This window comes from Xiphias gladius, chromosome 5, assembly GCF_016859285.1.
Source record: "Xiphias gladius isolate SHS-SW01 ecotype Sanya breed wild chromosome 5, ASM1685928v1, whole genome shotgun sequence".
Taxonomy (NCBI): Eukaryota; Metazoa; Chordata; class Actinopteri; order Istiophoriformes; family Xiphiidae; genus Xiphias; species Xiphias gladius.
Window position 1 is genome coordinate 18629241 of NC_053404.1, and position 24364 is coordinate 18653604.

Sequence of the window (24364 nt, forward strand, 5' to 3'; positions counted from 1 at the left end):
TCTCGATACTACAGCGCTCCCAATGTCCTGAAAGGTTTTTTTTCGTCTTGTGCACTCAAAATGTCAGCATGAGACAAAGCAAAGAATTAAAGTCTTTGGGGGCTTCGAGATTAATCTTCCAGGTAAAAGTAAGAAGAAAATCATCCAAAAAAAGAGCCAGGACAAACAAGTTGCTGACGGCCCAATCTATAAATTTTCATTCCGTTCCTGGAACCACTGAGTGTTTTTTTTTTACCATTTTCTTCTTTACAAATTGTTTCGCTCACTCGAACCGACGTGAACATTCATCCTGGAAATGTAGTGATTATCAAATCAATCTGAATCTCTCTCCTCTCTTTGTCAAGGCGCTAACGAGGATGCATGCGGCAATTTAGCGCAGATAACACACTCTCTTTTCCGATAAGGTGTCGAGTGGGATTGGGAAATTGGTCCGGTTACGAATGAGATAGCGAATGTGACGAGAGGACGTTTTTCTGCTCAATCCAATTACAACCTGGTCAGAGCAGAGGAAACGCTAAGGCCATGTCAGCCAATCAATTCTTAATACTGGAGGTGTTCTCCTATAGTTTCTGCTTTGCTAAGTGTTCTCGACAAAAGGACCCTGGAAATGAGCTAATTTATCTTATCTGACTCATCTCTAATGCCTGTTTGTGTGGACCGCTGTTTATCTGCATTTGTTGCGATCACTGTGGCAAGATTATAAAAGACCAATCCATCTCGTTTAGAAATGTTTACGGGGAACATCAAAATTTTATTCAGAGTACGCTGATAGTGCCGCTATGTTTTCTGTTTGTAGGAGCTAATTAGCTCTATCGTTTAATTATCAATAAAGAAGGCCTTGTTTGTTATTTCGGTGGGATTTTTTTTTCTTTCTTGGAAATTAAAAAAAAATATATATATGGCTGTGTTAGCCTGGTTTAGCCCCCACTGATGATCTCCCCTTCCCACTCTCTGTGTATTATTTATGTATCCTGTCATCACCGAGTTTCCGGTCAACCTACCAGGTTTTTCGGTTGTTAGCTTGTGGTAATTTGATCAAACGCAACTGCATATTTAGGAGTAAGCAGCATGTGAGCACAATATAGGTCAAAATAAATCAACGAACAGGTTCACAGTTTTTCACGTCAATCTCGAAACCAGGTTTTGACACGGGGGCTACAACGTAATGCCGGTACGACTTTAGTTAGTATTGTGCTTCAGCGGTGGAAGAAAATATGCAAGTCATCCCATTACCAAAAACCGGCCGACATGCCCCTAGGTGTACGGGTGGATGTCTCATTTTGACTCAGTTCACTAATCCGAAAGGTGATCCAGCCACCGTTTGCAGTCTGCACCCAAACGGCCCTTGGGTCGTGTGAAACGGGCACCCGCGAAACATCTTCCGACACGTTCCGGAGGCGTAAAATCTGGCAGCCGTGCATTGTTTTGACGTCCGACAAGACCGGACTCACACAAACACTGTGAACAAGTAAGGGCACACATGCAGCGCAAGTTTGAGTGTGTAAACCGAGAATTACTAAACGCAGCCAGGAGCCTTTTTTGGGGGGTATGTATGACACCGAGAAATGAGATCACAGGAATTCATTTTGTGCGGCCTGTGTGAGATCAAATTTGACTTTTTGTTCGGACATGCCAACATAAGAATCTCCTCTAAATTTCGAGGGCCACAGTGGGGGTCCAGGAGTCTAAAGTCCAGCGCGAATAGCGTGAGTTAATTAGCTAAAAACAGATGATCTACACTCGAAGTGCAAAACATTATATAACCAGCTGAGGCCGAGCAGCATTACGCCTGCTACTCCAATTTGTAATGTTTATCGCCTGCAACTGCTCAGTATAATTTGATTCAAATGTGAACACTGTGTCCTGACGTTCCATCACAACAGTAACAGTTTATTTTACACTATGATGTAAAGGGCACTGCAGTTGGTTTCAGATGTCTGGAGCTGATAATCAGTTCGCATTTAATCTGTCTGATTACGTAATCCGTGTCTGCAAGTGATAAGGGCACGGCTGGTTCGCTCCTACGCGTTAACACACAAAGCAGATCCTAGACGGACACATGCACACGCTAATAAACACACACAGACACACACACACACACACACACACACACACACACACACACACACACACACACACACACACACGTACATGCAACAAAGCAGGACTGATCTCAAAGATTTGTTCATTTGTGCCTAAGGACTTCCAAGAAGTGCCTTTAAAGGGTTAGTTCACCCAAATTACAAAAAAAAAACAGTTTTCATGATTTTGAGGGGTTTTTTTTTTAGATGCTTGTTTTCAATGCTGCTAGGTGTTTTGTGTTAACAAGCTAAAAGTGACTGTAAGCAAACTTTAGTCATGATTAAAGTACCGACTGCAATGACACGTAAAACATTAGTCTGGTCATATTCTTTTTTTTTTTTTTTTTAAAATAAATCGTCAACAAATCACATCAAACGACCTTCCCTACACTGTGGCGACTATTTTCCAGCAGCAGGACGGTGTATGTGGGATTAATTGAAAATAAACAACAGTGTCTGTGTGTTCATGGTAATGAAGGAACACGTCACCCAGTGAGATCATGTGGCTCAGAGATGTGTTTTTAATACTTCTTAGACAATGGAGCTCTATGGAGCACAGAGGATCAGATAGATCAGATACATCAAAACCTAGAACCTAAGATCAATTTCGTTGTTGGTTTTGCTCTTGCCATTCGTTCACAATTAGAAAAAAATATAGAGACTAGTTGTGTCGGCACAGTGGCGATGCTGGTTCTGATGGAAGAAAATTTGACCTGGGTCAACTTCTGCTGTAAATCAATGCAGTGTCGCTGGAACCGATCAAGTGCTGCATGCAAGTACACATTCCGGGCAGAATCATCTGTAATGTGAACGGGGTATTCTACTGATTTACCTTGCGGTCGCCGAGACGGAGAGCTAAGGGTAAAAAAATAGGGAAATCTGCCGCATAAATTGCCCTCTCTTGAGAAACGAATCAGTCACTGTCATTGCGTCCTTGCTTATAAAGGGACTGGGACTAAACCCCCGATGCACCTGTCTGCATGAGCTTGACAGGGTCTTGCATGATGTTTGAGAAGAAAACAATCAATATTTTTAAAAGCCTGGAACATAAGGGCGGACAGAGGAGAGGTGCATTATGCAGCGGGAGGGGTGTGTGAACTTTATTCTGCTGCAAAAACTGTTTTTGAATTTTTTTTTTTTTACAGCCAGTCGTACAATACTTACAAAACAATACCCGAAAGATAACAATTAACGCTCCTCACAAACTCTAAAAGTTTACTTTGAGCCGCTGCCCAGACGTGCATCAAGACACGTATTATTGACTTTTTTGCCTCTGTGTGTGTGTGTGTGTGTGTGTGTGTGTTTGCAGCCATCGGCTCATTATTCACTCAGTTGTAATATCCTACTCAAACTCTCCAAATGCTGTTTGTCTCTCACCGAGACGAAGGCTGTAATTTAGGCCGCTAATCTGCTTCCCTCCCTGTAAATAATGCCTCTGTTATTGATTCAGGGATTAATCGACACGTGATTCTGTCTATGAGGAAAGAGAATGAGAGAAAGTGACACTGAGCCCCGGTTGCGGAGCGAAGACACACACAGACACGCACACGCACACACACATACAAACACACACTGACACACACACACACACAGACACAGAGTTTGGGTGAGGTAAATAGAGAAACATCGAGACAGCCAAATCTGCTTGTGACATGATTTCATTTATGTTACATAAGCAAAATGAAAATACGTCAGGAGGCAACACAAAACCCACATTTCCACTAAACAGAGAGAAACAGCAGCTACAGAAACATCTACACAACTCAAAACAGTGAGCTCTCTTTACATGTCCCTCATAACATGGTGAAATGTCCCTTTAATGTCTTTCACAATAGTCCCAGCATTGATGACAGAGGGCCTATGTGCAGCAGAGAGTAAATAAAGGCATAATAAAGACCTTCGCAGTTGCATAAAATAGTTTAACAAATCTTTTAACACTGTATCAAATCCTCCAATATTTGGCATGGAAACAGGGTCGGGGAAACCGAATTATAATTGAAAAAGAGAGAATAATCCTGCTGACAGTAAATATCTCTTTGCCTTGTGTAAGAAAAAAAAAAAAAAAATCGCCAAACAGTTCATGAAATCTCCACCAAAGAACGTTGTGCGGCTCCACAATGTTCCTGAATTATTTCTCCGACTAAGCAAGAACATTATTTAGTTGTGTAACGGAGACACCTCATCAATACAAGAAGCTTGACCTATTTATGTGGATTTTTAATTTTTCGTAATTGTATTACTGGGGCAGAGCGAATGCAATTTCACGGCCTCCTCTCCATCTGGTTCGTCTGAATCAATAAAGTGCTATCGTGCTTATTTCCCCGTCCAACGCTAACATGCTAATTCTTGGCTTGTAGCTAACGCACGCTCCCCTTGGGATTCTACGCACTGCGCATCCGTTAACAAATCTTCCAAAAATATACACATCAGAATTCCACACAAATAAAGGCTTTTTATTCCAAAAACACTCGATATCCAAAAGCTAGAGCAGAGCTCTCCCTGCATGAGTAATTGCTTCAGTGCTTGCCCGCGATGTGACTTTCTTTCAAGCATTTTTTTGCAAAATTTTTCCGAACAGCGGTCGTCCGGCTTTGTAATCAGCCTCTCCATGTTGGCTCTGCATGGGCAGTGCTCTGACCCTAAAGCCCTGAACTTTTTCCACAGAATAAACGAAAATTACTCATCCTGGTTTATGGAAGGAACCACACAAATGAATGCAAGATTGTTAGATTTTAAATCTCTGACGGATCCCCCGCGGCCCTTTTTGCAAAACCTGAGGCAGAGGTAAGTGAGCTTAACTGCGACTTTTAATGCTCTTGTGCACGATGGATGTGATAACAGCAAGTACATCTAATGGCAGAGGTCTCAACGTGAAGCATTACAGTATGTTTAGCCCCAGGCCTCATATCTTCCTTCTGCTTTGTATACAGTGCCTCTGGTAAGCAGGATGAGACTGGCATTTTTGGTGTATCCCTGTTCGCCGACTTCACAGAGCAATGATAAAGTGTCCTGGGATTAAAACATCCCAGTTTGTATCTGAGACTCCGACTGAGCTCACCGTGTGCTCTTCTCTGCTATCAGGGAGATCTGTTTCTTAATTAGACACCTGCCCGCGTGCTCCTCGCTCCCGCTCTAAACGATCGCTCTTGTTTCCCTGCTCTTATTCCCTGTAGTGAGCCACCAGGATCAGTTTAGGTTTGGGGCTTTCCGCAGCAGGGGAGCGGGGGGCGGCGGAGCCCCGATTCGATGGAGGCGGAGCCGCGTGGCTGCCCCCCTGCGAGGACCCGTGGACGGAGTCGGGCGAGGGCAGGGCAGAGGAGGGGGCCAGAGCGGACACGTGGACATCTTGCTCATGGCGGACGGTGCGGAGCGTCTTGGTGGGCCGTGAAAAAGTCTTTAAGGTGGAGCCTCGCTCGGGGGTGGAGCATCTGAGGAATGCCCTGAAACACCTGTAGAACTACACAAACACACGCACATAATTCATGACATTATTAGCACTGTAGTAATAATATCAGTGGTTGTAATAGTAGCGATAACATGACTAACAATGGCCGAGCTTGCCATGACATGACTTGTAAAAGCAGCGAGGCACAATAAGTGAACATGAAGGCAACGCTGTTAATGAGACTGATTTATAAGGGGAGATGCCAATTAAAAGCAGCCAATGTGAGATCTCCCCCGGGAGCCATAGATGTGGTCTCGAGTACTGGCGGCGCTGGGGTGGCGGAGAGCCACAGCGGCACACGGACTGCAGTGAGAGACTGAACAGGTAAGGTAGTTAACACGTCCTTCAGCTGAGACTGGTTGATCTGTCATAGAAGTGGTAGAAGAAGAAGTAGAGCGCCTATCAGTACACCTAGTAGTAGTAGTGGTAGTAGTAGTGGTAGTAGTTGCAAAATAGTAGTAGGCGTAGTAGCAGTTACAAAATGGCAGCATGTGATATTATATCATTTTATTAGTGAAAGTCACGGGAGTAGTACTAACAGTAGTAAGACCTAGTCGACGCAGGAGCAGCAGTACTACTACCCCTGGGGGTTAGTAGTCGTAGTAGTAGTAGTATCGTTGGCACAGTACAAGTAACAGTTGTAATAGTATAGAAGTAGAAGAACTACTAGGGGTAGTGAGAGGATAGTAATAGTAGACTAAGCACCTACGGTTTTAGTAGCAGCGGTAGTGATACTAATTGTAACTTGCTGATTATTATAACAATCATTAGAATATGCAAGAATATTTCATATACAGTTCCAATGGAAGTAAATTTTTCTGACAAATACAACAATAGCTATCATACAGATCCAGTTCAGCCGTGCAGGTCTTTCCCTTCTCCGTGTTAGGAGTCCTGCAGGCCTCGCGCTCCCCTGGATAAACGTAGTGTACTTAGTATACTCGCCGGTTCCACACGTATACTTAAAGTCTACTACATTTCCCCAGGGCGCCGCAGATCAAACGGGCGTGCTGCGTGAAACACGGCACCCGCGTACATCTCATTACATCATCATAGCGAGCACTTTCCTCCAGCATGTTTCTCTCCTTTTGAAAAAAGTGGCATCCAGCGACTGACATGACAGATGGGAGCAGTTTGCGGTGCCTTTTAACTAAGATGCTTAAGCAGCTGGCTGACAATTCATCATATATGAGCCAATTAATTTCTGTTTCCCCCGAGGAAATTGTTCAGCTTTCAGAATTAGCTCTCCGTTTTACATCTTCTAGTGTCTCAAATCCCAGTGTATTAATCTGCTGGAGAGCCGTGCTCGGGTTAAAAAGAAAAAAACGACATGTTGGTATAAAAGCAAAACCCCAGAGGGAACAAAAAGGATGGATGTGCAAAGTGGAGGTGGGAAGTGTGAAGGAGAAAGGGATGTCGGAGGTGTACGAAGGAAAAAAAAAAAAAAAGAGGGGAATGGAGGAACGGGGCAAGCTGACATCATGAGGGATTATAGCTAAAATCAGGCACAGATTGGATTTTAAGACTGAGGAGTGATCAAATCTTCACCTGCCAGTGCATATCTGCGTGTGTGTGTGTGTGTGTGTGTCTTTGTGTCTTTAAGGCAAACAGATATGTGATAGAACTCTCTCCCCGTTCACGTCCAGAAAAAATACTCTTCCTGGTGCATGTCAACAGCTTCTCTATCACCACAGGGGCTGATAATTTTACTTCCTCTTAGAAAACAGCTTTCGGACCAGTGGTTACCAATCATCACCGGATGATTTATAAGAGAGGAAATACAAACAAACAAAGCATATTTCTGCTGCACAAAGTTATGTTTATTTTTTTAGACTTTCCTCTATTTTTTTGTTGTTGTTGTTGCCATTTTTCTGCTGAATTACTGGACAGCTTTACCCCTTCAGGCGTCTAAAAATAAAATAAAGGAAAAAAGATCACTCACTGCATGGTTGCATCCACGGAGGAGCAAAGTAGACATTTCTTCATTTTAAAGCTGTCACACAGTTTTAGACCTTCATGGTGGGAAAGTCTGGGAATTTATTAAACTTGGAAGAAATATCTGCATTAATAGAAAACTTTATGGACCTTTCTGTTACGGAAAATAATTTGCAGTAGTGGGGGGATGCCTGGGCAAAATCTGCCTAGAGGGCCCTGGGTATAATTATAATTATTAAACTTAAACTTACCAAAAATTAAAGCATTAATCAGTACTGATATTTTATCTTTGGATTATAATTACTGACGCATCCATGTGTACATCGATTTCATTTTGCAGCTGGTAAAAGTGGCGCTAACTAACTGGCATCTTAATCTATGATAAAAAAAAACAACATTATTTATGGGTTGATTATATTTATATTAATAATCTGAATCTGTAAAGTAACTGGTAACTAGGGCTGTCAGATAAAGGAGGTAGAGTAGAAGCATAAAGTAGCATAAAGCAAAGCAGAGCAACGCACCTCATAATTGTGCCTAAGTTAGGTACTTGAGTAAATGTACTCAGTTAATTTAAACCCCTGATTTCTCTTGAATATAGTCACATGATAGGTAAGTGATGGAAACATGCAATGATTCCCATTTTATTTTGCTGAAACTTAAGAGATTTGCTGAAAACATTTCACAACATTTTACAACAACACAGCGACAGCATCGTTTCTTGTTTCCATTAGAGGAAGAGCCTGACCAGTTCGAAATCTATTACTTTGTGCAGAAAAGGTGTAAATTGTTCGATGGCAGCTCAGGTCCAGGGCGTGAATCTGCACAGCGCTTGAAGTCTTCAACTCGCCTCAACACACTGCTGCCATAGTTATGGGCTGGGAGGAACTGAAGACTGAAAGCGCCACGCAGCGCGGCCTCCAGAGCGTCTATCGGTGACCCTGAAAGTTCAGTTAGCATCCGTTAGCTTAGCCGTCACACACACACACACGCGCGCGCGAAACTTCACTCTGACACCACCAGACAGAGCGCTGTCGTAACAAGTCAGTCATCAAACAGAGTTAAATGTCTCACAAGCTCAAAAGTGACAGATGGAAAAAAAAAAAAAAAAACACCCGAAAGACAGACTGAGGTAGAAGCTGATAAAAAAAAGAGACAGAGACAGATTAAAAGAGTTTGTGAGAGAAGAGGGAAAGGTCAGCGCCACAGTGTGTCGTTCCCTGATAGTAACATCACATGCTAATCAAAATCAAAGCTACGTTACCTTTTGGAGATTAAACAGATCCCCCCCCCCTTCACCATTCTTTTTCCTACCTGTCTTTCATCTTTGTGTCCTTCCTTTAATCCGTTTTTTCACCCGTTGCTACATTCCTGTTTGCCTTTTCCTTTCTGCTGTCTTGTCCTGCTTTCTTCAGTACCTCTTCCCTCTACTTTCCCTCGTCTCTTCGTGCAAACTCTCTTAGAATCTGTTTTTTTTCCCTTTCTATATTTACCTTTGTCTTTACTTCCTCCTTTCCTACCAACATCTTTCCTCCTGCCTTAACTTCACCTTTACCTCCAGTCTTCCCACCTGCTATATTTTCTTTCCGTCGCTCCTCTCACCATCCATCTTCTTTGTCTTTCCTCTCATACAGATTTCTGTCCTCCCGCCTTGCTTGCTTTCTTTTCATACTTTCCTTTCTCTCTTTTTCTGTTTTTTGCTCTTTCCCTTTACTTTCCTCCTTCCTCACAAATTTTTTTTTCTAATTCCTTGATGACAGAGGAGTCATTGTCTGACTTGACTCTGCCTGTGTCCGTTTTAAAGAGCAAGAATAACCTCGTGTTATGAAAGTGTTTTTTTTTTTCTTTCCTTGCTGTGTCCTTGAAGAACAGCGATGTGTATCACAACTTCACAGGGGGTGGGGTGTGTGTGTGTGTGTGTGTGGGAGGGGGGGGTGTAATGCGTTGATGCTGTTATGGCTTTGACACCACGATAATAATGTTGTGTAATCTGCGCGTCTGTGCTATACGTCTTAGTGTGTGTGTGTTGTGTCTGAGGGTGTAAATGAGGAGCCGGCAGATGGAGAGTGGAGGTCTGCTCGTACCTACATTAACCTCCCCTGGGTGCGAATCTCATATAACATCAATTACTGGCCTGGGTGTCTGGACTGTTTGCTTAAATAAGGGAGAGCAGATAATTAGTCTGATCTAAGCTGACTCCAGTCTACAGCAGTTTAGTTCAGTGTAGTTTAGTTTAGGATATCTGTGGAAAATTCCACAGATACGCACGCATAGCAGGAAGGCGGAGAGGTGGTGATGGAAGGGGAAACAGGCAGTGCGACGAATCAAGACGAAGAGCAGAGAAACAGTGACGGATCACACTTCACCTGTTTGTTCATGAATATATAAATAAAAGGGTTGATGACTGTGGAGAACTTGGCCAGCAGGGATGGCGTGATGCTGGCCACTGGCGTTATAAGGTCACGGGGCCCAAAGGTCGCGAGCAGGGCCGCCACCCCGTACGGCAGCCAGCAGACCAGGTAGCACACCACCATGGTGACGACCATCACCAGCACCCGCTGCTCTCGGCGACGGTTCACCACCGAACTCACACTGCGGACCTGAGGGAAAGAGAGAGGAAAAACTCTATTGGTGCGCTGCCATGAAACAGGCGGTAGCTCAACATCTAGGCGAGCAACGTGCCCCCCCCCCCAGGCTGAGAGTCATCATATCAGTGAAAACGACTGAAAATCCGTTTATCTCCAAGTAGTAGAGCTCGAAAAAACCCGGATTATGAAACAGTCTGCGGTGGCGCTCACCTGTCGGACTCAAGCACAACCAAGCGCCCGAGTGACAAGCAAGAGAGACATATCGTAGTTCAGTGAATCTACTGATAGATCTGAGCTAAATCTAAATCTAAATTTCCATCGCCATTTAAACCCACACAATCAGATCCTCCTCTGCCAACACTAAAAAAACTGCATTCAGAAACTCATAAAATATTCATAAATATGGTCAAATCAATTTAAAGTCAGAAATAAACCGGGGGGAGATGACAGAGTCGGAGAGAGGCAGAACGAGAAAGATTCAAGCTCTGAGTTTGGGCCGTGTAGCTTTGTTTAAGTTAATCATTTGGACTCATGCATCAAAGGCACACTCCGAGCCAGGAGTCACAAGATGAGACATGCCCACTGATGCCAACTCTCTTCTCGTGAAAATAGCTACTTGGCTGTTTAAACAGTCAACAAATATCACGTGCGGTTTTGCACTTCTCGTTTTTCATGCAAATACTCACATTTACATGACTCTGCTGTGTGTGGTCTTGGAGTAACTTAAATAGACTTGTATCGTTTCCTACAACCTATTGCTGCTAACAGTTTATGAATTTAGAGGGTCACAGTGTTGGTGTTGCATGTTTCAACCCTTTTTTGTACCATTACTTTCTGGTACAAAGACCCTGAAACACGGGATGGACAATCCATTGTAGAATTACTTGTCTTTACCTCTTAGCCAAAATTACATTGTTTGTATGATTGCAATTGTGACAGGGGTTTCATTCTCAAAACTCTCACTCTTGGTAATGAATTCAAAGGTTCCATATCACCGACCTGATGTTGTTTGCTGCATCATATCAACAATCTTTAGTACGAAAACTTATGGTCAAAGAAGCAAACTCCAACAAGAGTTTCCTCCAAACTCCAAAGAGTACCTGAATGCGACTTTATTATTACAAGACAGCGCTGCAGTGTAGGTGACAAAAAAAACCAAAGGCGTCTAAAATGTTTGCTGTGATGATTTTAACCGTCGGAAGAAAGTTTCAGGTCTCGGCGAGCTGATTCTCACGCCAACAGTGAGACGAATTTCATCCAAAAGGCTGCCTGGAAATCAGTCCAAGAAATTAATGGTGTGCTTTGGAAAATGCTCAGCAGTGTTTGTGGAGCCAAAACCTAAACTGACGTGGTTTAATTCTTTATTTAATAAGAAACAGATTAAATGTGATAAATGTGAAAGTAGGGGCCAAAATGTGTCCTGACAGAGTAGCTGTCAGCTTTTCCTTAAAGTTCTTCACATTTGAGCTGCCACCTTTTGAACAATGACTTACTACACTAAATCATCCTGTCCATGTTACTCTGAGCAAACTGCACCCTCTAGATCCTGGTGACAGCTGCTGCGTCAGCTGGATGTGGGGGGTGTTGAGGGCGTTTTAAGAATATTTCAGACCTCTACCACCCACCGCCTGGGGTCGTTCTTACTGCCAGAGAACAGAGGACGCGGCAGAAACTACAATATGACATGTGACGGCGTCAGGTCAATAATGGACCAGACACTGTCACATGATCAAGGACGTGCTCCGTCATCTAGCTGGTTTTCCAGACATCAGTGACGCTGCACATGGGACCATCAGGGTACCAGGAGCAGCGTGAATAAAAAGAAAAAGGGGATAAGACTTCATATTACAACCTGCAATTCACATTGTACTTTTGTTGTAGGAATCAGGTACCAATAAAATACTGAGCGGCTCAGACTGATGCTGAAAAGTAGGCGCAGTGGCAGAAAACAATAATTGGTTTAGGAGAGATAAAGTAAACCGTAAGTACTTTTGTAAATACTCGTGGGTAAAGTTTAAATCACGGGATGTAGAACTGTTTGTCCTGGAGACATGGCTTTAAAAAGTGCAAAAAAAAAAACAAAACAAAAAAAACAGTCAGAGGGGATTTGTAGAAAGGCAAGTCCGTTGAAGGAAGAGTTTGACATTTTGGGAAATATGCTTATACGCATCCTTGTCGAGATTTAGACGAAAAGATCGACACCACTCTCGTGTCTGTAGGGTAAATATCAAGCTGGACACAGCAGGTGACTAGCCTAGCTTAGCTGAAAGACGTTTTTACACTCCGGTTTTTCTACAGATTAAATAAACAAGATATAACCTGTTTATTATTATTGAGCCTTAAAAGAGCTGGTGCGAAGATTTTGTTACCTTTTGGACAGAGCCAGGCTACCTGTGTCCCTGTGTTTCCAGTCTTTATGCTAAGCTAAGCTAACCGCTTGCTGTCTCTAGCTTCATATTCAACATACAGACATAAGAGTTGTATCTATCCTCTCATCTTAAATCTTAAATCTAAATATCTTTAATATGAGGCACGCTGTCATTACCAAACCTATTTTATGATAAGATATAATAGGATGGACGGATTGATATTTACATAGATTATCTTTCAAATCCTTTAAAATGTAGTTTGATAATTTCTTCAAAGTGAAAACTTTTGTGTGTTTTGTTTGCCCAGTTGTACCAAGGCCAAATCTACAAATCTGTCTCCCTGTGCAGTCGCTCGAAAACAAAACAAATTTTAAAAAAAGCAGTCTATGCATCAGCGGTAAGACCCGAATAGGTGGAAAGTCTATGGCCAGATTTTCCATCATACTGACAGGAAGGACAGAGGAGGCAGAGATTGTACTACTCTGTACAGGAACGAACGCTCAAAGTGCACCCTGAATTACACCTTATCGAAGGGAGGGGGGGGGCAGCAGGAGGTAAGATGTCACTTGCAAAGGCAGTCAGAATGTCATAAAAGCAAAACTTCAGTTATTAGCTGCATCCATGCTCGGTTGAACTGACCTTGGGTGAACTCACCCAACAGCTTTGATTGTCCAACTAAAGCCAAAGTTCGAACGGTTTTGGCTGTTTCGCCTGAAAAATTGCAGTATTACTTTTTTGACTCTTTGCTCCTCTCACTGGTTTGAAGAGGAAGGAACTCAGTTGGAAAAAAAAAAAAAAAAAGTCACATAATTACATGTACCAATCAGGACCATGCAATATTTGAATCAAACTATGAAGAAAGTTGTGGGGTTTAGCTTAAATAATAGTACAGAAGTATTAGCAACAAAATGTACTGAAAGAATTAAAGTAAAAGTACTCATTATGCAAATTGGCTTCTATCAGTGTTATATTATTGGATCAGCATCAGTGTGTTAATGTGTAAGCTGCACTTTAATGTGGTTGTTGAGCAAGCCGGAACTAATTTGAATTATTTCATACTTCATTCATATTCTGTTGGGCAGTTTGATCTATAATGATGCATCATGTTTCCTGAACTGATTACATGTTTTTGATCCGAAACACAACAACTAACTGAAGCTGTTAAATAAACGTGGCGGCGTAAGAAAGTACAATATGTCTTTGGGAAATGTAGTGGAGTAGAAGTACGAAGCAGCAGAAACTGAAAACGCTAGCACAACTTCCTCAAGTTTGTACCCAAGTACAGTGTTAGGTGAAAGTATGTAGTTACTTTCCCCCACAGGAAATCACAGACCTATCGTTTTTAAAAAATATTCCAAGTTTCAACTGGTAAATCTGTCACGGTCATCATTGTAAACTGCAGTATATTTTTAAAAAGACTGTACTTTGATAAATGTTTCCACAAGTTTGTAACCAGGGATTTCCTTCACCTAACATGTGCAATTTTATGGAAGATTCAAGTATCTGCCTGTGGAATTGGTACCATTCATATGGTTGATACAATGGTTCATTTACTCTTCAGATTAAACACTCTAGAAAAGCTGTTACGGAGAAGAGGAAACAGTGCTGCGGTTGTATTACAAGATGTGATGCAGATGTAATCTCTCTTGCAAATATGAGCTATTAGCCTTATATCTGTGATATGAAAAAAAGGAACAAATCATACTGTTCAAAAAGAAATATGCAGATGCATGCACAACTGCATCGCAGCGTAGATGGATGCTCAAATACTTTAAACAAAGCGCTGTGAGATGTGTTAATAGCAATAAAATGATTATGGATATCAAGTAAAACCAAATAAAGGTCACACAGAGGAAGTACTTGCCTCTCTCTCCCTCACTGTCTCCGATTTCAAAATACAGCGCACGCGAGATTTAATCACATTCTGCAAAACCCGGGAAAGAGTTTAGTGTATGTGTGTGTTTGCCCTGCAAGTGAGAAAAAGCAGGGGGATTATCGCCCCTCAGGTAACTTCACACCTACGCTGCCGAGAGACAACAGTTCACACATGAAACCAAAACACACACACACACACACACACACACACACACACACAACCCTGCATCCGTATATATATATTTTGCAGACAGCAGAGCAATATTAAACACACTCACCGCTTGATGCCAATCTCGATCACCTTGAGCATTTTATCCTGTCTTTCTCCACACAAAGTTGAATTTCTGTTGTGGTTAAGTAACATATTTGCCAAAGATCTTCACACAACATTAGATCACAAAAATCATGAAAATGATTAGGACAGTTGTCAGTTCATTTGCTGAAGAGATTATCTACGGTTCTCGTTTTCAGATTCTGTCGACGGGTTTGCTTTAATGAGCTGAATCACTTATCAGTTTGGTCATTTGGAGGATAGTTTAATAACCTGAACTGGGCTTGCTGACAACTCTGCAAAAATTGGACTCTATCAAGCTATGAATTCACAAAAACCTTTCTCAACCTTCCCTCAGTGCCATTATGTGACACCATAACTGTATACTGCTCTCATTTTTTTAATTTTTTTTTTTTACTTGGCTGTTCATTTGATGTAGTAAAAAGAAATGACAAAATGTGACTGAAGGAATTTGATCAACGGACCCAAAACAATGAGCTAAAAGACCAATGGCCAAAAAGGTTCAAAATATAGAATAATCCCATAAAAAGGAAAAGAACTGAGGTACTTCGTGAGTAAAACAGGTTGACAAGGATTTACAGTCACATGGCCACACAGAAAGCACTGCTCCACTTTCTCATCAGGCACCCAAAGGGTTTAAGAGTCATTATGTCTTTATTAATAGTTACTAATATTTTATAGATCATTTATAAGCGATCAATAAGAGCCATTTTTGAGTTTCTAGGTTCTAAAATAATCTCTCTCTCTTGCTGGCATCTTATCTAAAGTCTAAAGGTCAAAAATTCAGGCTGCAGTGGAGAAGAGCATCCCAATCTTACCGAGTGGAAATTGCTCTGATTAATGTGAGATGTCTGGCGTGGTCACCGAGAGGAAAATCATCTTGTGTGTGAGGACTTTTAAAAGAGAGCAAAAAATTCATTACTGCTGGTTGAACCAGCCGCTGAGGTGTTTTCCTTTCATAATCTCTCTTGGGTCCCATGAATGAGTTTCAGGGCTCCTGCTCATGCGTTTTCTTACACGTTTCCCTTGCGGTGACCTAAATGTGACTCTTCATTTGGACCCTGTTCCATGCGACTGTCACAAAATATCTCAAACACACCTACAATGGTGCTAGAAGTTAGTGAATTCGTTGAATCTCCGTCAGTAATCAGGATTCCTGAAGATAAGAAATGGTCCTCTAGAGATCTGGAGAGAGTTTATGAAACAAGCACACATGTTGCTTTTAGCTAAATGCTCATGTTGGTATGCTAACAAGTTCACATGACAATAATAACTGATGCTGATGTTAAGTAGGTGTAACGTTTACCATGTTCACCCTCTTAAGGTCGACCCTGCCCCCATCATCCTCAGCAGCCGGTGAGGGTGATGGGAGTGTTATTAATTCTGCAGGCGGTTGGTCATAAACCAAAAGTCGGGGATCACCAAAGTGACTGCGGTTCATTCTGAGGAGGACATGGATGGCTGCACCAAATTTCGTGGCAATCCATCCAATAGTTGTTGAGAGATTTCACTGGGAACCACAAATGGAAACCTCGTGGTGACGCTACAGAAAAAGTCAAAGTAATTAAAGATTATCAAAGTAAGTAGTTGTATGAATGAATGACTGAAAACTTTTCCTCCACTAGCAGGTCAAATTCAGGGAATCACTAAAGTCACCTGGGCAACATGTAATGTCTGAACCAAATTTAATGGAAATCCATCCAGTAGCTGTTGAGATATTTCAGTCAAATGACATTACCATCCCTGGAGCCACGCCGCTAAAATGGCTAGAAATGATCAATATTGTTAGTAGTGCAAGTTAAAGTGTTTGCACAGCTGATGTGGGTCATGCTCATCTGTGGAATACCGGACCTGACCCAGCAAAGGGTGTGGCAAAGGAAGATTCTTGTGCAAACGGCGTCAACACATCAAAACACAGAACCCACAGAAACGAGCCGAGTGCGGTCCATGGCCGCGAACAAACACGTTTTACCCATCAGACACAAAGCTAGAGGGAGACATATGAAGCGCGACCAAACAGTGAGGCAAGCCTAATTCCTAGACACACTCTGTACGTGCGTAGCTGCCGAACGGCTTCGCCTCATGCAAATGCGAGCAGTCAAACTTGCAGATCAACAAAGCTCACACGCCTGCCAATCGCAGTCATCCGCGCACTAACGCGCAGATATACAGCCAGGACTTCTGACATACTATGTCCAAAAAAATCGGCAGCCCAACCCAGCAATCTTATCTTTTGACATTTACTTACTCATTCAACTGATCACTTCATTGTTTTGTAACTTTTATCTCCCAGCATGATGCTGTTTCAAACCCTTCGCAACAGTATTTATGCCTAAAAAACAGTCAACGTCTGAGATACTGGAGACATCAGGCCTCACGCCAGAACACTTTAACATCGGGCTTGATGTTACATAACGTCATTCTAAGGCACAGCGGCCCGTCCCTAGTACGAGAGGCGGTCAAGTGACAGTCACAGAGGTATTAGATATATGGATAATAATAGCCTACGTTCAGAGAGAGAGAATTTTCCTAGAAACTACTGTAAGTTGCTGTATTGAAATGTGCTAATAAATAAATAAAATCTTTAAAAAAAAAAAAAACTCAGTAAATTTGCAAGCCATAATGATATTGACATGATGACTAGAAAATGTATTTTGCACTAACTCTGCCTTAGTTATATATTTTATTTTAGTTCATTTTGGTATCATATTTAAACTCCAAACGGATTCAGATTAAGGTTTTGCTGTTTGATTTCAGGCGAATGGCTTGCTTCTTGCCCCGTGGAGAAAGAGGGAGAGACGGGCTGTCCGCACACGATTCGTTCAACGGGTCTGAACCACTCGTGATTGCTCTTCATACCTAAGAGAAACTAAGTAGAAAAGGAAAAAAATTGGTAGACGTTACAAATTCTCTTAAATCGCTCGTGCGTGCCACAAGAACAAATCTGTCCGTACAAGTGGTTTCTTACATGAGCCCCATTGAGCGTATAAGTATCATCATCATCATCAACTTTCAAAACCCGCTGTGTATATTTTGTGTGTAATTGTGGAACATAAACTCCTCCTCGGGTCACTTAAACACCCACGTTCCCTGAAACAATATGAAGGCATGCTCTTGCTCTCCCTCTCTGTGTGTCATCAGTGGTAGTTACAGTCCTGGTACGCCACACACACACACACACACACACACACACACACACACACACACACACACACACACACACACACACTAACACACACACGTAGCTCATCTGCGCAGCTATCCTTGTTAGGACATTGCATAGACTTCCATTCATCGTAGACCGCCTGACTGTAACCCTAGTCCTAACCTTAAAGTTGACCCAACCTCAACTCACGCCTTACCCCAAACCATAACCAGGACCTCGGACATGACGTTTTGCGATCATTAGGACCGGGCTTTGGTCCCCATGAGGACTACTGGTCCCAACAAAGGTCGGTGTTTATACCGGAAAGGGTCCCAAAGAGGTGACTAAAACGTGGACACACAAACACACGCACACACACACACACACACACGCACACACACGCACACACACGCACACCACTAAATGAATGAGTTTTTGTCTACTGTGATTAGCTGACAGTGGGTGTGAAGGTCTGGAGCCCTGAGGTTTAAAGAAGCGCCTCAGCGGAGTCTAATCAGGGTAGTCGTCTATAATCCTGTCATTACCACCAGCCTGCAGTGAGAACCCTTGCGCTGCTCTCTACTCCCGTTCCTAACTGCTGTTTTCAGCTCTTTAACTTTGACTCTTTGAAATTCTCCCAGCATCCACTGGAAAGTACCACTCTCCACTTTCCTCTAACCTACTCCCACCTGGTTCTCTCAAAACCTACGAGAGCCTGACGTTTATAAAATCCGTTTTTAAACAAGGGGGACCTGATTCAAAGGCAGACCCAGACTGAACAGACCAATTAGACCTGATTCAAAATGTGGCCCACCACAACAAACACTAACAGAGTACAAACACAAATATGAAAAAGACAACAATATAATAATAATTTCCTCAGAAACGAATGTGAATTAAAATAAATTCCAAAAATATTTGTTGCCTCAAAGACGATTTTCATCTCCTATGATAGATACAGAAGATAATAATTTTCTAATCAATTTAATATCTTTGAATCAAATTTAAAAAAGTGATCGTTATTTAAAAGCATCATTTATAAAAAAAAATATAATAGCTTACTGATATCCTACAATATCCTCGCCCTCGGTGATTATGATATAAAACGTGATCAGCGCTGATACCGAGTACACTCGGCTGTGGGACATATCCGGAGACCGTATCCGATAACACTGACTGTAATTTGGACCCAGTCTGGACCCAGATCTGGGCTTCTCAGAAAAGAGAGGACCTCTGGAGACCCAAATAATGCCCTTGGTTCTCTCAAAACTAAGCTTTGGTGAGGACAGAATATACTTCTTGTTTTACTTTCAGTAAAAACGTGACAGGAGCAGATACCGCACTTTACCAGCTCAGCGGCGATACCTGGATGCAAATTACTGCTGTCATCCAGAAATCCGGTCATGTCTTAGCCTCTCTTGCGCCTACTGTTCCTGCGTGAAGGCGTAAATTATGTTCTTGCATAGAGGAGATGGCCTCTGAAAAATCCCACCGTGGCCGCTTCCCTCAGCAGTCAGCGATGGCATAAAGCAGAGGACAAGAGAATAAATTAGTGTCGGCAGCTTTAATGGACGATGTTGAGATGCCAAACCTGACTGGAGCCTGTCGAGATCAAATAATACATGGGTTCATTACTCAGCTTTCAAACTCAAGTCTTTGAAATGTATGGAGTCATATTCTTGACGGTCGTCAACTCTGCAGCCCCAGAATGAGCATTCAGATTGCCTGGGGGCGTTTGATGCGGTCATGGATCAGTTATGCTGGTATGCATTTGAATCACTCATAAACACACTTTCCTTCTGGTATCGTATCCGAAATCTACCTTGAAGTGCTTTCACTTCCTCATATCCAGACAGCTGGAAGTTGTTTTGATACAGAACACCCTGCTCTGCAATTTACAACTCAAAGGCTAATTTCCTCACTTTGGAGCAAACTCCCTTATATTACGTTTACATTTGCAGAATCGTACCTGTCTGATGGCATGCAGCAGTTTGCCATAGGAGTAGAGGATGACGCTGAACGGCAGGAGCAGGCAGAAGGTGAACAGGCAGACGATGTAGGAGATATTGTTTGGCGTCTGGGTCCTCCAGTCAACCGAGCAGGTGGTGCCGGGACCCTCGGGACCGTATTTGCTCCAGCCCAGCAGCGGAGGAACAGTCCAGGCCACGGAGTACAGCCAGGAGAAGCAGATCCCTGCCAGCACTGGGCGGTAGTCTCGGCCGTCGGCCATAGTGGGCGCCATCATGGTGCAGTAGCGCTCGTAGGACAGAACGGCCAGGGAAATCAGGGAGACAATGCCTGAGGAAGGGGAAGTACAGAACAAGTGGTTAAAATCCACTTTTGGATTTGCAAAACTCTTATTTTAATGAGGAAAGCAAAAAAAAAAAGGCAAGGAGGAAATGGACGAACCATTTCCTCCATACAGACTGTAATAGACCAGGACTAGCTTCAAAAACCCTTACACTTAGACAACAAGTAGACTCAAGTAACTGTTTGAAAACACAAAGAGAGGGAAATTCCCCATCAAGACCACATCAGAACAGGTCTAGATCACAAACCACCTAGACTTGTCAAATCTGGACTAGATAAACAGGGACAGTTTAAAGACTGCGACTTGTGAAACCTTTATTCTAGTTGTGAAAATTCTTGTTAATCAAGCGCTGGTTTGATTTGGGTAAATGTGTGGGTTTTTTAAGCTGGACTGGGTCAACTGTTGTCTAGATGGAGAAAAAGCAGTGAATTTGTTTTGTTTTTTTCATTTTTATTCATTTATGTGGTTTAAAATAAATTCAAGGTTTCCCAAATCTGAAAGCAAGTGGCGTACCCCGGAGCAGCAATTTTTTTCAAAACTGGAGCATCTGCGTTCTCTTCCGCTCCAAGGCTGAGGGCGAGCTGCATTTGAAGTAAAACTTCTGCCTGTTTCGATCACTGGAAGGGCTCTTCCGTTTGCACCTCTAGGGCACAAACGTCCGATGGACAACACGACCGACATTTGCTGTGCTAACGAGCCGCAACTATGTGCGACCGGTCAACAGTCCGATTTACAAACTCAACAGGAACGTATCTTACTTCCCTCCGGACACTCTTCTGTCTGCTTCTGCCTGTATATTTGTATGCTCATAAAACTCAGAATTACCATAAGGTTTCATTCAAGTTTGAACTTTTTCATCTCAGGCAGATGTGCCCCTGAATCAGCTCGCAGCGTGTTAAACAAATCCGCTTCTTTTTTTTTTCTTTGTATCTTTTCATATTCTTTGTTTGCATTAATAGTGCCACTACACATCCCTTTGGATTAAAAAATACTGGGATTATTCATCAAATTCGCTTCAATATCTGGTAATTGTGGCCAGCTAATGTGTTTTGAGAAGTTTGTTTTTAAACTTTGTGAAGATATCCTATCCAGACGTTTTCTTTTAATTCTGTACAGTTTATTGATTTAATTAGTTTACTGTATTATCATTTGCATTTTGAACCAAAACCTATTCAGCCTAGTCAAAAACTATTACAAAACATTGAATTAGAGGGCTACAACTACTGTTATTTTAATCACTGATTAATCAGCCATTTACTCTCCTGTTTAATCTATTCTATTTTTAATCTTCTGATGTATTTTACTCATCTTAAAACCTGTTTATGTGTCTCTTTTTATATTATCTTGTTATATTGCCTTATTTTTATTATATTTTGTCTTGATGCTTTGTATGTCTTATGTAAAGCTCTCTGAATTGCCTTGTTGTTCAAAGGTGCTATACAAATAAACTTGCCCCGCCTTCCCTTGATTAATTGATTGGTCTGTAAAACTACAGAAAACAATAATAGTAAAAAAAAAAAAAAAAATACCAATCACAGTTCCATAGAGCTTCAGGTAATGTAATAAAATGTCTTGTTTTGTCCGACCAACGGTCTGAAATAAAAAGAGAATCAAATTAATATAATGTAAAATAAGGAAAAGCATCAAATTCTCACAACCGCGAACTTGGACCCATCAAACTTTTTGCATTTATGCTTGAAATTTTTTTGTTGATTCATAAATTGATTAATCAACTAACCACTGTAGCTTTCATGAATTCTGAAATTTAAAAAGTGTTTTTGTACATTTTATATGAAATAAATAAGGCATTTTTCCTACTTCCAGCTTATTTTCAGTCAAACCTTGGATCGAACCCTGAGCTCTCTGTTGTGACTCAACCTAAATCACGAGCTACTTGTATCATTACATCCTCAGTGGCCAGGAAATTCATCATTATAACCTGTTCACACTAAACAAACGCGAACGGAAACTCCCATTAAAGCAAAGGCAGACAGCAGCACAGCCGTGCGGAATCTTGTTCTACGTGTTAATTGCTAATTGATGAACATGTGCTACTGGATTAAATCACTGCTAAAGTCTTAAATCAGAGCTAATCAGCACATGCGAGCTAAAGTGCTGGGCCAGGGGCACTTTACCTCCATTACACTGAGTCTCAGTCTCTCTCTGTGTGTGTGTGTGTGTGTGTGTGTGTGTGTGTGTGTTTTTGCAGGTGGATTAGGAGGGCTCTCGCTATTCATTACTGATGCACTCTGGTCAGATAAAGCATGTTGACTTCACAGGTCTAACCTTATGAGTTAAACAGTTAATTAACATATTGAACTGAAATAATAAAAGATTACAGTATATAACAGGGGATGTTTAATTAAAAAAAAAAATCAACAATATAATACCTAAAACTGAGTCGTAAACGGATATTGAGAAAAAAAAAAAGGTGTACATGTCTATCAATGTCCGTACGCGGAGAATTTCCGTATAATTTCAGTATCTCCGATTATTGTGGTTGAATAAATTGCAGTTCGCTGGTATGTTGCAGGTGCAGGCTAAAGAAGTGCTTTTGAACACGGACACCCCCCTAAGGACTTGTAGGACGATTAAGAAGTTTGGAAAGAAGAAAAAAACATATCTGTAGTGCCCAAAATGGTCTTTTTTTCCCTTTTTTTTTTTACTCAATTGTAATCTTTGCATTTTCCTGTAAAATTTCCCTCTACATGCCTCTAAAAACTAAATTAAACAATTTGAATTGAACAATTTAGGATGGGGACATCACTCTTTTGTTAAACTGCTTTCAGCTCATAGACATAAGTAACCCGTGAAGAGGGGTCTATAGCCAAGTAAGTAGAGATGGCTTGGCTATAGAGGGTCAGTAAGGAAAACTGTGTCACATCAATTATCATATGCACAGTAGATGTAGGTGCAAGGCTATTTGAAACCGTCACTGATGAAAAGAGTAACGTCTGCACACTGACTCTAAACCCTTAGATTTATTAAAGTAAACAACGTTTCCAACCCAGTCGGATCTTTGTCAGGTCAAAATCTATTGACTGATTGTAAATTATATATGGGGGTACTTACTGTGAAGCTGCATTCAATGAGTTTAAGCTACTTGGGGGCACTGGAACAAGAGGAATATCAGACGCTTTGACATATCACCACTTTGTGAAGTTGATAAAGCTACAACGTTAGCAAACAGCTGCCTATTTACACATCCAACAGAAGACGGTATCATTCCCTTGGGGTCAGTGCTTCTGTTTACCTGATGAAACCAGCTGTCTGCCGCTGCACGAAACAGGGTTGATCGGAGCCAGCCCATTCCAGCCAAAATCCAAAAACAATGCGCTAAAAGGGGCTAAAAAGCTTCGTGGAGCCTAGGAGAGCTGCAGTTTTATATTCTAAATCTCTGTAGGTCCATCACAACAAACACCATCTTTCACACTAGACATAGTCATTTGATCCATTATTAATATAACAAATATTGATTAGCGCAGCTTCAATGTTTTGCTCTCCTGTCTGCCAAATGAATAATTCAATAATTGCCAATGTGATCAGAAAAATAAGTGTGTCGTGATCTTACAACAACACCACAATCATTATTTTTGCCTCATTGTGTTAACGTCTATAGTCAGCAGAAAAACATCGGTCTAATCTAAAGTTGATTATTTTAAATGAACTGTTGATGACCAAAGGCACACTATTAATTACTTGCAGGCTTTGCAGAGGCAAGAAAAAAAATAAAGTGTTGAGATTGTCAAATAATTATGTAACCACGGGTGAACAAATCTGAAAAATGAGAACGCCCATGGCGTTTCCTGTCTACTACAGTGGGTTCTTTTAAAATGAATGGTCTGCTGCCTCAGCAACAAGGCATCTTCTCTTACCAGTGCCCATTTTTCCGTTCATTTCCTGTAATGATTGCACGGTCTCTACTCTGAGCCTGGTGGTGATTCAGGGAGCAAATCAGTCCCTAACGTTGGCTTTGATTCAAACGGGGCCCACTTTGATTCTCCAGCATGCATTTTAATGGGTTTTTCACCTGCGGCCAGATTCTTCTCCACCCAGCTCCGCAGTGGTGTGGAAGAGATTTAAGGTAAAATGAATGACCCACTGTCCCAGGCCTGAGTCAGCACAGGAGCGAATCACCTTTCCATGTTTCTTGAGTTTGCGTTCTCTCTCTCTCGCTCTCTCTTCATCTCATCTCAGTCTTTTTCTGTGTCTCTTGTTTCTCTTTCTGTCTTTCTCAATCTGTAACAAACTCTCGCTCTCCCTCGCTGCATCCTTCTCTCTCTCTGTTACTTTCTATCTCACCTCTGACTCCCTCTTGTTCCC

At 41.9% G+C, this 24364-nt stretch overlaps 1 protein-coding gene across 1 annotated transcript; it reads right to left on the reverse strand.

The window, feature by feature from the left end:
* Positions 1-3792: 3792 nt before the first annotated feature.
* On the reverse strand, positions 3793-23926 carry tmtopsb (teleost multiple tissue opsin b). The gene is made up of 4 exons (XM_040127567.1): positions 23917-23926; positions 19700-20028; positions 9828-10061; positions 3793-5538 (listed from the first exon to the last, which is right to left on the reverse strand). The coding sequence occupies exons 1-4, from the start codon at positions 23924-23926 to the stop codon at positions 5242-5244; spliced, it is 870 nt and encodes a 289-aa protein (XP_039983501.1). The 3' UTR covers positions 3793-5241.
* Between the last annotated feature and the right edge of the window lie 438 nt (positions 23927-24364).